Source organism: Hermetia illucens, chromosome 3 (assembly GCF_905115235.1).
Source record: "Hermetia illucens chromosome 3, iHerIll2.2.curated.20191125, whole genome shotgun sequence".
Taxonomy (NCBI): domain Eukaryota; kingdom Metazoa; phylum Arthropoda; class Insecta; order Diptera; family Stratiomyidae; genus Hermetia; species Hermetia illucens.
Genome location: NC_051851.1, coordinates 40,317,216 through 40,333,134, shown reverse-complemented (window position 1 = coordinate 40,333,134; position 15,919 = coordinate 40,317,216). Strand labels below are relative to the sequence as shown.

General features: G+C 40.5%; 2 protein-coding genes across 3 annotated transcripts in view; one reads left to right on the top strand and one right to left on the bottom strand.

Annotated features, from left to right (window-relative positions):
- LOC119652480 (sodium-independent sulfate anion transporter-like) overlaps positions 1-15,324 on the top strand; it is a 29,261-nt gene extending 13,937 nt beyond the window's left edge. For both annotated transcript variants that reach the window (XM_038056654.1, XM_038056653.1), the window contains exons 2-9: positions 12,950-13,222; positions 13,285-13,455; positions 13,525-13,745; positions 13,809-14,142; positions 14,206-14,364; positions 14,423-14,523; positions 14,580-14,765; positions 14,831-15,324. In XM_038056654.1, the coding sequence (XP_037912582.1) occupies positions 12,950-13,222; positions 13,285-13,455; positions 13,525-13,745; positions 13,809-14,142; positions 14,206-14,364; positions 14,423-14,523; positions 14,580-14,765; positions 14,831-15,226 (1,841 nt within the window). In that variant the 3' untranslated portion in view covers positions 15,227-15,324. The remainder of the gene's footprint in view (positions 1-12,949; positions 13,223-13,284; positions 13,456-13,524; positions 13,746-13,808; positions 14,143-14,205; positions 14,365-14,422; positions 14,524-14,579; positions 14,766-14,830) is intronic.
- LOC119652481 lies at positions 541-1,214 on the bottom strand. The gene has a single exon (XM_038056655.1). The coding sequence runs from the start codon at positions 1,112-1,114 to the stop codon at positions 668-670; it is 447 nt and encodes a 148-aa protein (XP_037912583.1). The 5' UTR covers positions 1,115-1,214; the 3' UTR covers positions 541-667.
- Positions 15,325-15,919: the final 595 nt, after the last annotated feature.

Below are 15,919 nucleotides of genomic sequence, written 5' to 3'. Positions count from 1 at the left end.
TACTATTGTTTATAGATATACTGTAACCAGTAAAAGGGCACAATAGTTTTTTTAGGACGCAGTGTGACATTCCTTGATGATATTATTATTATGTAGATCTCCATTTCGAAATAATATTCATTTTCGAGCTCGCCAAAGCAATGCGCACCGTTTATGCATATTGAACCTGCTCCCTCTCTAAATTCTTTACTGCAATTCAGATTGCAGGAATTTTTGTGTTCTTCCTTGAGTGGACTCAAATGATTGACTGCTTTTTCAAACCCACGTGCAGCATGTAATCAGAATGGTGGAAGCTCATATAAATAACCTGAAGATCTATTCAGAAGTGAGATGCGTTAATGCGAGGCCAGGGTTATTATAATGACTACAAACCTCTAGTGAGAACTTTTACTTTTAAAGTCAATTAAGATTAGTCATAATTATTTTTAGATTTCTCTGATTACAGCAGCAATTGCGTAGATAGACAGATGAGATAGAACCCCGGTATTTCCTGTCATACCATAATAGCTGAAGTTGTGCAGAAATATGTGAAGCGGAATGGAAACTTTGACAAATTATATTTGTTCAGTTGCGTACACAAATTCTTTTTAAACCTAACAATGCGTTTTATTATGAAATATTGATAAATTAAATGATGATTACTACTGCTGCTGCTACGCGATGCTATCTAGAACCGATGTCGAAAGTTCAATCCAACTCCAGCATCTGGTCGTCCGGTGCCCATGGGTCCACCGAAATGGCGTTGATAGTAGGCATTAGCATCTAAACTTGACCTTCTATTGTTACCCTCCCAAAGTCTAGCGTTGAGATCAGCTCGTACATCAGTGCCCCGCCTGCTTTCATTATTTACTGTGACACTAGCAGAACCGCGACGTCCATCTTGCGGTGATCGTCTGGCTCGAATTACATCTTCAGGTAAACCTTCTTCCTCTCTCGGCTCTAAAATATCATCTAAGTCCTCTCCACGGATCAAGAACTGACTGCCCGCGTCAATAATTCTCGATGAATACCTTTGCACCTCTTGGAAGTCATCATCGGCAATATTGTTTTGGGGCAGCGAAAACGTAAGCCCCGCAGAGACAACACCGAAAATAATGAGCACTTTGAACAACATACTTGAAGATTTGGTTGATTTAATTAAACTTTACACTTTATTAATTTGTCTTGAGAAGATCTTTTCTTCGAAGCTTTGTTAAGTAGAATAATTGCGAATTGAGCTTCGAGATGGTTTTATAGAACATATTATCAGCAGTTTTTGGAAATCGGATTTTCCCGGACCATTTTTTTCAAATTTAATGATAAGAAACTTGAATTGAGGAATTTACTAGCAAAAACGTTGCTAGCAGATTACTTCCAACAGCAGATGATTGCTTGTAAAACAAAATCTAAAGTTCCGGGGATTTCTCCAGTCCAACTTTCTTATTAGTAAATCAAAACAAGTCGGGAAACCGGGAGCTCAGCGCATCAGGTATGGAAGGTCTTTTTGATTTTCTATGCAAGAATATTTGGGTATACAATGGTTCCATTTTTATACAACTTGTAGTGTATATACTTTGAATATACCCGATATTGAATTCGACATGATACTAACATTTTATCTCCTAAGGAGCAGTAATTTTAAAAATGTGTTAAGATACTATTATTACTGTGACTTTTTCAGATTTTTCGGGTGGATTCTGGGAGGTTCTGATAATGAGACCTATTACACTTTTCGGGACACACATTTTGAGCCTTCACTCCTCTATGTTTCCTTCAGTACCAAAAAAAAATAAGATCAGTTTCGAAAAGTGCCAATCAAGCCCTTTCATTTGATACCCTACATGACTATATTGTGTGAAGAAAATGTACATCTTCCCTTCGCATGTATGCCCCCTCCTTAAACCCAACATAAAATTGCGCCATCGGCCACATGTAAAAGGTTTCACAGACCATATATTCTCACCAAATTTTGTAACAATAGCTTCAGCTGTTTTCGAATAAATCGAGTGTGATAGACAGACAGATAAACAGACGAACATATAGACATTAAATCAATTCTAGTCAAGTTTTGTTTCACATGAAATTTTAACAAATCGGGAAACCGGAAGCTTGACGCTTCAGGTGTAAAAGGTTTTGTGTTTGCCTGTGTGAGGAGCATAACGTAGTTCTCCATTGGCTTATAGCATTGACCCGAGATATTGAAATCGTTCAGTTCTGGGCAGGTTACTGCAATTGCCAGAATTGAGCGATTTAAGTATCTCGAAGGGCAGGTTACTGCCATTGTCAGAACTCAGCGATTTAAAAATCTCGAGTCAACGCTATCAGCCAATGGAGAGCTGCGTAATGAAATTGTTTCACGCATTAATGCAACCTGGATGAAGTGGTTCTTTGTGATCGACGTATCAGCGCACGTCCCAAATCTAAAATTTACTGCAATGTCGTCCGTCTGCCACTCTCTATAGTTCTGAGTGTTGGCCGACTATAAAGGACAATGAACGGCGTCTTGCGGTAATGGGGACGAAGATTTTGCATTGCACTGGTGGCGTGACATGTTTTGATTACGTCTGAAATGAGAATATCCGCGATCGATATGGGTTTTCATCGATCGTGGAAAAACTGCAAGAGAGGCGTTTTCGATGGTGTGATCACGTAATTCACGCTAACGAGAATTCAAGAACCAGTATTGATCAGAACATCGAAAGCAATGGTAAGCAACCAAAAAGCCGGCCTAAACAATGGTGGCTTGATACGCTGGATGGGGATTTAAAGGTCTCGCGATTACATCCTGATCAGGTATTTGATAAAATAAAATGACGAAACCGATCACCACGAGCCGACCCCGCTTGTGAACTGAAGGCTGAAGAAAAAGAAAAAGATGTGAGGAGCGCCGAGTGCACGACAGCTCCGTGTAATATAGCTAAAAACTCCATTGTCCTCTATTTTATAGAAAGCGATTTAAATAAATCATTTGAAGGAAAGCCCTGTGTTGATAATGGTCAACCTCATACGCTTCACGCCCTCAGGTTAATATTATTAGGGAATGAAAACAATTTAACCAACATCAAATATAAAAAATGCGTGTGACAGACAGACAGACATTGAATCGATTTTAATAAGGTTTTGTCTTACACAAAACCTTAAAAAGGGCTAGGGAGAATTAGATTCTTCTTGAATGGAATTTTAATATTTCACTCGAATTTCAATTATTCTCGTTAATTATGACGTCAGCATCTTCTTTGTATGGCTTAGGATGCTGTTAATTAGCACGAAATTGATAAATTTGAACTGCTATAACTTTCCCAATAATAGTTGGATTTTCATGAAACTTGGCATGTGTATGCACGAGGCTGTCCTCTATGTCGGTGAGAAATTTAGCACACTTAGGATGAAGTTAAGGGGAGTTTTTTAGTCAATTTCTAAAAGTTGATAATATGCTCCTCTATGCTGGTACAAAATTCGGAAGTCCTGGGACGAATTTAAGGGGGCTTTTCAGTAAATTTCTAAAAAGTAGTAATATACTATTAGTAAGTTTATTTGAGCAGATATCGGAATGGGACATATTTTGAGGCCTAGATTTCATCTAGGCGCACCACTCCGATTTTTTCCGGATTTTTAGGTTGGGTAGTTTCCGAAAATGAGTCCTGTCTCACTTGAAGTGCGTACATTTTGACTCCTTACTCACGCACTTTGCAATTTATGCCAAAACTAATATCAGTTTCGGAAAGTACAAATCGAGACCTTTCATTTGATACCCTACACAACTATATCCGGTGAAAAAAATTGTTGAATCCCCCCTTTGCATGTATGGGGAGCCCCCCTTTAAACTCCACCTAAATTTATGCCACTCACTGTATGCGTGGGATTTCATAGTTCCCATCTGTCCACCAAATTTCGTTCGGATCGGTTCAGCCGTTTTGGAGAAAAATGAGTGTGACAGACAAACAGACAGACATTGAATCGATTTTAATAAGGTTTTGTTTTACACAAAACCTTAAAATTGGTTCAGGAGAATTCAAGCTTAATAAGCGGTTCATCAACCGAGATACTTGACTTTGGGATGGTAACGTTAAACTAAAGGTCCATGACAAAAAACTCCTCGCTGTCTGATTCCGCTCAGACACCACCTTGTCGTAGTGCGTTTGGTTACTGTGGGTCACTATTACATTAAGGGTGGCTAACGCATGAATATGGAAGCAACTTTCCAAGTGACAAGGAGTCAGAGACCTACCCGCTACTCTGGGAAATCAAGTCGGGGCTGAAGCACGGATTTTGAAGCTCCACGAATAACTCATCTTCCACCAATAAATTTACAGAAGATATTCACTTCGGCGCCTATGACGCGGTCGGGTACTTTGAGATTACAGCAACCTCAATAATTCAAAAAAGGGATGACGGGAAGACTACAGCGGCAGAAAGGACAACTGATCTAATTCCAGTATAGGGAGACAGATCCATGCAGACCCGACACTGCAACCGAAAGCAATGCTTAAGGAGTCGTTTGCGAGGATGGCGCTGATGCATCGCTAGAAGTAATGCTAGGAAGCTGAATTTCAGCCGATGGTGGGGACAAGCCGATAACCTTGGTGAAACCAACATTGCTCGCAGTAGACTTTCCAATTAGCACTAGCTGATCAACACAAATTAGACTACGGTTGTATGTTGTCTACAAACATAAAGGATAGTCAAATTAATTTGATGGGTGGCAAATTTGCTAGTCTTCCCTTGTATCTTTCTAATACAAGAGCAATGTATTTGGTTTAGGAAAATCTTCGGTTTTGGATCAATCAAGGGGGTTGGGAGCTTCAACGATGAAAAATCCTCAAGACTAGCAGTCTGTAACCTGATATCAAATTTAGTAGAAACCATCATGTTGAGAGAAGAGCAAAAGTATCATAGTTGTCGCTGTACACTTATCCTACGATGAATCTGTTTCCTCAAACAACTCATAAGAAAGTCTCGAACACCGAATTGGTTGTGAAACCAAAGTTCGACGTATCTCTTGGGGGAGTAACAAATGAAATTCTAGAAGAGAGAGGATATTTGGTTTCATCACTTCAGCTAGTCTCCTTAGTAGTAACAACTTCGGCCGTTTCCATGCAGAAGGAAATATCTCCTCGGACATGCAGCCTTCCAACAATTCAGCGAACATGCCCAGTCTGGATTTCACGACGAGCTTCACTACTCCACCAGTAGTTGGGTTTGAGGGAATATGTTATCTCGCATGGGGAGCTCTTTCTAGATAAACGCCAGCCTTAGTAGGTTGGTCTAGCTACAAATCTGCCATAGTCTGCCCATTCAAAACTTTTACAAATCATCGTGACTTCTTTCTCGATTTCCGGCATGATGGCTTCTTGCTCTTTGACTCCCTCCTCGCCCTCATTCGCTGATGCGCCACGACATACCACGCACCAGTGCAGAGCTAATAAAAATCAGGTCTACGATTGAAGCATACCCCATTCCGAAAGGTCTTATGTCACCTTCGTTAGCCAGAATTATATCTAACTGCGCACAAGGTTTAAATAGACTGCACCTTCTTGCATTTGCTTCTCTGCTACTGCACTCAAGTGCTCAAGCGTTGAAGTCACCGAAAATTACCTTGGAACTTCTTCTCTCACGTCGAGAACAAGATTGCCAAGCATTTCCTTAAATTCACACAATGCCCAGCTTGGTGGGGCGTAGTAGCTGTAAACGTATACACCATTTTCCGTAGAAAGGAAAAACGGGCCCAAGGTGAAAATTATACGAAAAAATCGGGCTCGAGGTAAAAATCTACCGGTATGGCGTGATAATTATGCAGACCTCCATATTATCCGCGTTTTCATTAAAATTTCTACCTCGCGCCTCCGAAAAAACTCTGAACCTGGCTCTTGCTACATTGGAAAGACAGTCGTCATCCTGGCATTTTCTATAATGATAATTTCCGTCTTAGATTCGTAGATGGTCTGTCCAAGCCACCTTACAATGATTGAGGTTTTTTCGAATAAACCTTATTTTCTCACTGCAGTCATCGATTGAATTCTGGGCATTTACCACTTGCAGCCATATGCGGGCTATCCCGTCCATCTTTTCCTTTCGCGCAATAAGCATTTGAGGTTCCTATTGCACTCCCTGCAAATATGGCCTTTCTCCCCGCACCTTCTGCATCGATCGGATCGCTCACTGCCACTGGCACATACGTTCGCGTGGTTTTCAAACACGACGCGTTTAAAGCACCTCTTTAGTGAGAGCTGCTCTCTTAAACGACAGACTATCCATCCAATCTCAACTTTTCTAGTGTCAAGAACTTCCTGTGGGGGTATCAAATGAAAGGTCTCGCACTTTTCGAAACAGGTGTTAGTTTTGATATTTGTTGGAAAGGTGGGGAGTACGGGCGCTATAAAGAGAGCATTTCTTTCACGGATCCATTCACGGAAACTACCCAACCGAAAAATCTGAAAAAGTCATGAAGGTGGTATAGGTATACGATGTTCAGGCCCCAAAATATTCTCCATACCGATATCTACTAAAAGTAAGTTAATAAAAGCATATTACTATATTTTTGTGGAATTTATTAGAAACCCTCCTTATCCTTTATCCTAGAGTCATTGTAGTAATATAGACAATAGTACGAAGTATAATACCCCCAATTTTGGTGAAAATTCTACTATTCCTGACAAAGTTATAGTAGCTCAAACTTGTCTCATACTGCAACCCAAAACACTAATTATCATTATCACACAAAAATGGGTAGTCTGACTTGATAAATGCATATACATTACAGGCTAAGCATACTTACACAAGAAATGCACAAAACCGTACCGTACCGTACCTGAAGCGCCGAAATTGCGGTTCCCGACTTGTTCATTGGTAACTTTGATTCATTCAATGTTTTCATTCTTCTTGGGTTTGATACAAACCAATGTTCGCACTTTGACCATATGCTTTCCCCTTTCTGAACTCTTAGATTCGTTTTTCTCAACTGCCTGTATATATTTTGGTCTCTTTTCACTTATTTGACCGTAATTCATTGCAGTACGGTGCAACTTGAGTAGATGTGACACTAATGGGGTAGCAGACTTCGGCTTCTTTTTGGCATTTATCTCTTCCTCCTGCGATCTGTTATAGAGGACTCTGATAGCCCTTACCATATTCTTTATGGTTTGGTGCACGCTTGTCCTTGATAAACTCTAACAACTCAAATATTTTTGCCCGAAACTAGGGCTCTGTTATCTATGAGCCCCGAGAAGATCACCCCTTCTATTCGCTCCTTTAGCTTTGACTTGTATTGGCCTTCCCTCCCTGAGTACCTTGCCACCGCAATTAGAAGGAAATGAAATCGCGGATACCTTAGCAAAAAAGGGAGACCGAAATCAGCAAGTGTCAATAGCGTTGGCTAATGCTTTTGTCAAAAACTGGTCTTAAATGCTGGCAGACACACCAAACTTTTCCGTCAGAGCCAGGCAAACATATTGCAAAGTTGATCCTGTCGAAAAGCTGGAAGTTTTGTAATAATTTTATGTTCATAATTGGCAAGGAACGGAAGCTACGGAACATCTCTTATGTGAGAGCCCCGATTATGAACACATCATACATCAGATTTTAGGTGCTGATGTACTCCAGTTGTAGCGGAATAATTAAATCCGGGATATTCCCTTTGACAAAGGCATCGAGTAACCACTGGAGTCGGAGTGCTCATAAACAATGCCTCTCTACCACCTCATATGCACATCTTTTTAAGAATGCGAAACTAAGAAAGTGACCACTATTACCCGAGTGGTCCAATACAAAGGACTTTATGATATTTTGGAAACACGGGAGTGTCCTCCTGTATCGCTTGTCCTCCGCTTCTACAAACACTGCCGACATTTTGAGCAATTCAACGCCACAGAAGTCGTAAGAGCAATCAAAAGAATGAAATCGAGAAAATGAGGAGCTGTGATCCGTGATTCAATGAGTTCTTTAATCGGATTATCGAAGATGGCATGGCGGGAAAGTACGACGGTTCTAATATGGGAAAAGAAAGGCAGTTCACCAGAATGTTCAAATTATTGTCCGATCCGATTGATGTCCTATATCATGAATCATCGTTGCTATAAAAGTGAACCATTTCGGGTCTATCAAGAACTGCGTAACTATTGATGCAATACACGTTACGTGGTTAGTCATGGAGAAACACCATGAGAGCCATTGCCCTTTCTTCATCCATTTATGGATTTAGAAAAGATGTTTGACCGCGTGCCACACAAACTCATCTCGTATGCTCTCAGAACCTGGTGTCAGAGGTACTCGTGCGTTGTGTAAAATTGCTCAATCGGGATCCGAAGGGTAAAGTTCGAAGTGCGACCGGATTATCAAGAGTGCTTCATATCTCTCTGTAGGTGTTCATCAAAGAAACAATCTCTCGCCACTCCACTTTGCCCACTTTCCCCTAATGAAGCAGGCAATATCACTGCCTAGTGTTGAATGATTTGAATATATCCAATCAATGTTATCAGCCGACGGTGAATTGCATTCTGAAATTGTTTCATAAATCAGTATAACTTGGATGCAGTGTGTTTCAAAACTGGCATTGTTTGTGATCGACGTATCAACGAATGTCTCAAATTCAAAATTTACCGCAGTGTCGTCCGTTCTGTCGCCCTCTGTTATTCTGAGCGCCGACTGATTATCAAATCTAATGAACAGCGCCTCGCGGTGATGGGGACGAAGGTTGCCCCGTTGGCGGAAAATTTGCATGAGGGGCGTCTACGACGGTATGGACATGTAACCCGCGCTGAATGGAATTCACTAGTTAAGACTGGTCTTAGCATCAAAGTGGATGGGACACGACCAAATAGTCGTCCGAAACAACGATGACTTAATACGTTAGATAGTGATTTGAAAGCCTTACGACTTCATTGAAATCAGGCCTATGACCGAGCAGAATGGCACAAGCGATCAAGACGAACCGACCCCGCATTTGAACGGAACAAAGGCTGAAGAAGAGCAAGATTTGAAAACCATAGAACTCGCCTGAGAACAATTCATTGTCAGAACATCGATTTACATTTACGGTAATACGTGCATACATGCAACTATAATATAATCATCACTTCTGGTAGTGATCACTAGGTGTTGTATTTTCCCAGCCTATAGATTTATAAAATCTGCATTGTAAGTTATATTTCTATTATGCTAATCTTGAAATCATTGTCGAGATTTTATTTAAACTGAAGATAAACTATCTGCAAAAAGCCAGTATCTTGTAGCGCGATGTATGTAATTTATGAATTTAATTAGTCTTATCATTTCATTTGCGGATAATAATTAAAAAAATTATCTCCAGGAAAAATCTGAATCGATTTACATATCATGTATGCATACCGTCTAAAAACTAATCTATTCGCGAAGCATTACGTTATTGTGTATTTAACGCAATTTGCTTTTGTATCTGCCTTGGTTGGGGCCAAGGTTCTTAGGTTCTGAGGAATTCCAGTAGAACCGATGCTAAACACAATGTAATTTTTTGTGTAGATAAACCTAAATAAGCAATAATGAGTCAACAATTTAAAATTGAAAGAGTTCAATACAAATACCTACAGAAGCACATGATTCACATTATGCTAATTTAGAACTCCCCGAATTCGCTCAAAACCTTCGTTATAGGCCCCGATTTCAAAAAATTGAAATTGTCACATGATTTACATTAATTTATTAATTTAGCAAACAATAATGCTTCCGGAAAATAACTAGAAATACAGTAAAGTTGATTTATAATATTTACTAGTCCATACATAATTTACTGGTCCATGAGTAATTTGATTCGTAATGGACGTTGTGACTCTTCCAAGTTTTCAATTGAAGTTTACATAATTGGTCCACATATATCTGCGATTTTCCGGCAGTAATATTACATATTTCGAAACCAAATAAATCAAAAATAGTTTCGCATGAAATTATATTTAGCCGTTTGAGCCAATTCAAACAAGCAAATTGAATTCTATGATTAAGTTATAAAATTGACAAAGTCTCTCTAAAACTATTTCCAAATAAGTGATTTATGAAAAGAAAAAATAAAGCAGTATTTTCACTTTGGGCCAAACGACGGGAAAATTTGGTAGCAACTATTCTGAAAAATTGGGGTGAGTTATAGCAAAGCAACCTGAATTCACAATTAACTAACACCTGAGTAGTATAATTGGCGATAAGCGTTATTTTGCGTCATTGTGGTGCCATAAACTCTTATGATCATGACTGCTGCGGGAAGGACAAGAGAGAAGAATCTAACTGCCGCAGATCTTCAGAGCCAGGTTGTGGCGTTCCAAGAAATTTGTTGACTAACTTCCGTTTATGCGCCTCTGACCTAACAGCCCCGTGACCGAGTTTTGTTGTAAGAGGGCCAGATCTATTCTGATTTAGCACACCTGCGATCCTTCGCTTCCTGAAATCTGCAACTACCAAGTATTGTAAGTAGATTTCACCCTTCACAGCCACCAGCGCGGCGCCCATTGCGCCCACCGAGAAACTGTCAGCAAGACCGCGCCTGGCCAACTATTATGGTAGTTTGTGGAAGCAATACTTGAAATTTTTTTCTAAGTAGACTGATCCGTCGAACTAGATTACCTTATATAGGCCCTCGTATAGTGGCTGCAGTGTCCTCCGGGTAGCATCAGTCCTTACTTGGACGTGAGTGCAGACTGGGGTGACCTCCTTAAAGACTGTTCGAATGCCAAGGTGGACTATCGGTAGTCGATCAGGCAAGAGATGTTTCGACAGCAAGGCATTGGCGACGACCACAGCTCGTTTGTGTGGTAAAGGGATAGCAAGCAGTCACCTGTAAAATAGGTGTTGCATCCTCTCGACTACAGTGCTGTATAATCTAATAGGCAGTATCCCCACTAAATGGTGCGGACTTGCAAATATATTAGGGGGGCATATCAGTAGGCACTAAACTACAGGTAGATGTTGCTAGATAGTTAGGACTTAGGATGTGTACGGATAAGCTTCCCAATACACTCGGAAGTCCGGACCATCAGTAGGCACTAAACCATATCAGTGGACACTAAACCACTGGTAGATATTGCTAGATGATTAAGGCTTAGGATGTGTACGGATAAGCTTCCCCAATACATTCGGAAGTCCGGACCACTTATATTGTGCCCTGGCGCTGTAGTAGCTTTTTTAATATTGATGTAGATCGCAGGCGAATTATGATTTTCACGCTGGGATGCAGCTTGTAGGTAGGACCTAACGCTTCCGGTTGAAGTTTTGTACAGGATGCAGTCGCGGTTAGGCTCCAATTGTTACAATGTCAACCACTTTTTCCCAAGTAGATAATATGCTTCCCCGTCGCTCGATTGAACTTCGGCGACGACTTCCGCATTAAATGTTGAGGGTGTCTGCTACCTTGTTGTCCGCTCTTTTGCCGAATTTCAAACGGCATATACCAGTGCTCAATGATCGGTAAAAACTATAAAGCAGTGGCCTTCCACAAAGTCCTTAATGACTGCGAACATAGTCAGTAGCTCTCGATCGTAGGCACTGCAATGACTTTCGCTGTTTGATGGTGTCCAGCAGAAGAAATTCAGAGACCCCCAGGTACCATGTGGAAACTCCGCGTTTGGCGGCAAAAACGAAGATGTGATCACTTCGGCGAATGCTGCATGCAGATCCCCTTTAGAATCTCATTCAGTGAAGCTAATATGTAAGCAGCCTTTGGAATTCCTAGAAATCGGCAGAGCTTGACAGCTATCTTTGGGCTTGGAAAACCCTCGATAGCGTGGACTTTGCGTGAAGGAGGCTTCATATCTGAAGAGATGGAACAGCAGAAGCATCCTACTTCGTACCTACCCAGAACAAATTTATTTCACAAGTCTGTCGTACGGAAAGTCACAGTTCAAATCTCATTGGTGGCAGTGGAATTTTTATTGAGTCGACTCAGCTGTGAATGAGTACATTGCCTCCTACAGTGTACTGTAGTGTACCTTTAAAGTCTTGAATGAAGTGTTCTAACACACTTCAAGGCTCTGATCCAATTGGATTGTTGCGCCAATGATTATTATTATTATTAATATATAGTTTCCCAAGAGAAAATATGGAACTGAACTGTTGCAAATGTGGAAGGTGTTGATCGAATACGTTGTCCAAGTAGCACCGGGCAACAGTCCCGTACGAAATGGTCCATGATTGGAGCGACAGGGCTGCATTGACGATCGCCCTCTTTCCTTTTGCAGTACCGTCCCGTGTCGTCAGCTGATAGTCTTTCCTTCCCGCGTGGATTCATTTTAACTTATCGGTATTATACCATTTGTATCCATATCACCAGCTTTCTGTGGCATAGTCGGAGCAGAAGCTTCTGATGAACCACATTCAGCCTATAGTCTCCCTCCTTAATGGCTGAAGTGTTCTTCTGCTACGCCTTTCAGCCCCGTAGTTTGGAAGATTTAGGGAACAATGCCATGGACAAACCGGCTTTAGTCAAGTTTCCAGTTTTTCCCATCATGAGAGGTGCTGTAATCTCTTTTCTAGCTAGACTGACAAACACGGCTTTCCCAGATTTTGCTGTGAGGCAACATGAATTTGGTGAGACTTAAGCTTCAATATAATCAATTATACGCTCGCTACCTCCATTACATATGCTGCAAGTTCTATTTTTGTAACGTTGACTGCCGTCTGCATGCATTTCGTTAATGTTACTATTGAGATCATCCGCCGTCGACAGGCATGTAGGAGATTCTTGTATGGAGCAGCTGTAAGAAAGAGTCGTTCTCTGCCTTTTATCAGGCGCCTTATCACATCGTTGGGCTTCTTTGCAAAACTCAGAAATTGTAATGCCAGCACCATAGTTAGGGTGTAGGCTACCAAAGTAGAGTAGTTTATAGTCGTCGCGGTGATCAGGCTTTATGCGAAAATTCTTAGTAATATTCCATGGAGTTCCATGTAAAGCGCAGATAACGTTGCGTCTCTTCCGGCAAAACGAACTTTAAGATAAATTATAATTTTCTTATTTCAGTGCCTGAAGCCGAGGAATTAAAACAACTCACAAAAATTGCACCGATCAAAGATGACCCCAACCGCATTACGTCACTTCAAAAACCTAAAAGGTATCCATGGATAGTGGAGAAAATCTATATCTTAACATGGATTAGGGATTATAACAGAGAACAAGCTGTTTCTGATTTAATAGCAGGAATAACGCTCGGTTTAACCATAATTCCCCAAAGTTTAGCATATGCTGCCTTAGCAGGACTTCCTTCCCAATATGGTTTATATGCGGCATTTATGGGTATGAGCAGACATCGTTTATTATCTAATAAATATCTAATTCAATCTTTATGGATATTTCAGGATCTTTAATTTACGTGTTCTTCGGTACAGTGAAGGAAGTATCCATTGGACCTACGAGTTTAATGTCGCTTCTAATCCTTCAGTACACATTCCATAAACCGCCTGAGTTTGCTGTCGTGCTGGGATTCATGGCTGGTTTGATGGAGCTGTTGATGGGGCTACTTAAATTAGGTACTTTTTTAATGGGTGTTATCAACATTGCTATAAACATCAAAATATAAATCCGCTTCTATTTACCAGGATTCATTGTGGACTTCATATCAGCTCCGGTTACAAGTGCTTTCACCTCAGCAACTGCAATAATTATCATTGGATCGCAGCTTAAAAATCTCCTGGGGATAAAATATGAGTCAAAAGGGTTTTTTGATTCAATTGTTGAACTTTGCAAGAGGATTGGACGCACTTCGCTTGGCGATAGTACCCTAGGCCTAATTGTCATTCTGTTTCTTCTGGGTTTAAGGGTAAGACCCATTTAAGACAGTCTTGAATTATAGGTTAATACTAACTACTTTATTCTATCTTAGCAAATTACCAGGATTCCAATTAACACAGACAATAAACGAGGAAAGTTAATCAAGCGGGCTATTTGGTACTTGAGTATTTCACGGAACGCCTTGGCGGTTTTGATTACCTCAGTCGTTGCTTACAATTGGGCAGCTCACCCCCACATCAAACTGCCGTTTGTCTTGTCAGCGCATGTGGAACCAGGCATACCCAGTTTTAATCTACCACCATTCCATTTTACTCATGGGAATACGACATATACCTTCTTCCATATTATCGGAGAACTAGGGTCTGGTATTTTTGTAATACCAGTTGTTGCAGTTCTGGCTAATGTTGCAATTGCTAAAGCATTTGGTAGGTTACCAGGGAGCAGTCCAATAAATTGTACGAACTAATGTTAATTTAACTGACTTTCAGCTACTAGCGGAGTTAATGCCACTCAGGAAATGTTAGCTTTAGGATTGTGTAACTTGATTGGCTCCTTCTTCAAATCATCCCCAACTTGTGGAGCTTTTACTAGGTCAGCTGTTAGTCAAGCTAGTGGTGTACGTACCCCACTAGCAGGAGTCTATTCAGGTAAAAGAGCTTTGTCAGCTCATCATATATCTTTTATCAATTCAAAAATATATTACAGGAACAATGGTGTTACTTGCTCTCAGTTTGCTGACGCCTTACTTCCATTTCATTCCAAAGTCAACCTTAGCAGCAGTTTTGATATGTGCAGTCATATTCATGGTATAACGATTATTGATATATTCATCAGAAGAGGCTAACGACATTTATTTCATTAGATCGACCTTCAAATAGTTTGTAAATTATGGCGTGAAAGTAAGAGGGACTTAATTGGGTGGTTCGCATGTATCATACCTTGTTTGGTGCTAGGTGTCGAGATTGGACTACTCTGCGGTGTCATAGTTAACGTTTTCCACCTAGTGCTGCAATGGTCAAGACCAAAAATCGAAGTTCGACTAGAAGAGGTAAATCAGAATATCTTTATCTGTATAATTCCTTACAACACAAATATAATATCCACATTTTACAGACCGAAAATATGCAATATATTTATGTTTTCACCGAAGCGGGCATCTACTTCTCAGGCATAGACTTCTTACGTGAAAAAATTCTCGACGCATGCAACGCAGCTAATTTCAAAATTCCCGTCGTCCTTGATTGTAAGAAAGTTTCAGGGCTTGATTTTACGGCCATTCGCGGTCTTCATATTCTGGCAGAAGATCTACATAAAAAAGATGTCCTGTTGATTTTTACTAATATGGAGGATACCTTACAAAACAATATTGATACCGCAAAACATGTGTCAATCTGCACCAAGGAATTTCCCTTGAAAGAAATTCTCATCCAGGAAAATATACAGAAAGGACGGTATAGTTTCCATTTGGGATACACAAGCGTAGAACCAGAGGTTAAAGTGGAAAGTTGAAATTGAACTAAAAAAGAATTGAAGAAAAGAGAATTTGTAATTACCGTATTAAGGATAGCATTACCACTTGTAAATAAACAAACAGGACTATATATTATTTGAAACTATGATTTTATTATTTAAATGGGAAGTAAAAAGCGTGCAGTTTTCCCTTGGACAAATCGCGCTTCCACTCTTATATTGAGCTAGATACATACATCTGGAAAGTCAACTCTGCCTTCGAAATTACAATTGACAAACACGCTCCAGTTAAAGAATATGGTTACTACAAATACGGGTGCCTTTCACCCTCAAACCTCCTCTTAGTCCGCGATAGAAACAACGCGGGAAACGATTATTTCACCGGTTACGGAACAGATGCATGATGACTACCGTCTCCTCTCCGGGATCATCAAAGACCTATCCAGCAAAATCAATGGAGCTATTGGGCCCGAACTGAATGCCTCCTATAAGAAACTCGTCAAATCCCTCAAACCTGGCCCACAAGTTTTCTCAATAATTAATCGATTGGCTGGAAGAAAAAATCTTCTTTTAACGTCAACTACTACCCGATGAAAATAGGTAACCTCCAGTTTCACTCCCCTGAAGAAAAAATATCCGCTTGCGTAGACTACTTCAGCCACTTATTCAGAACCAAATTGCCAGCGGACCCCATCTGAAACTCGATGGTTGCCACTACTGTCAACGATAAAA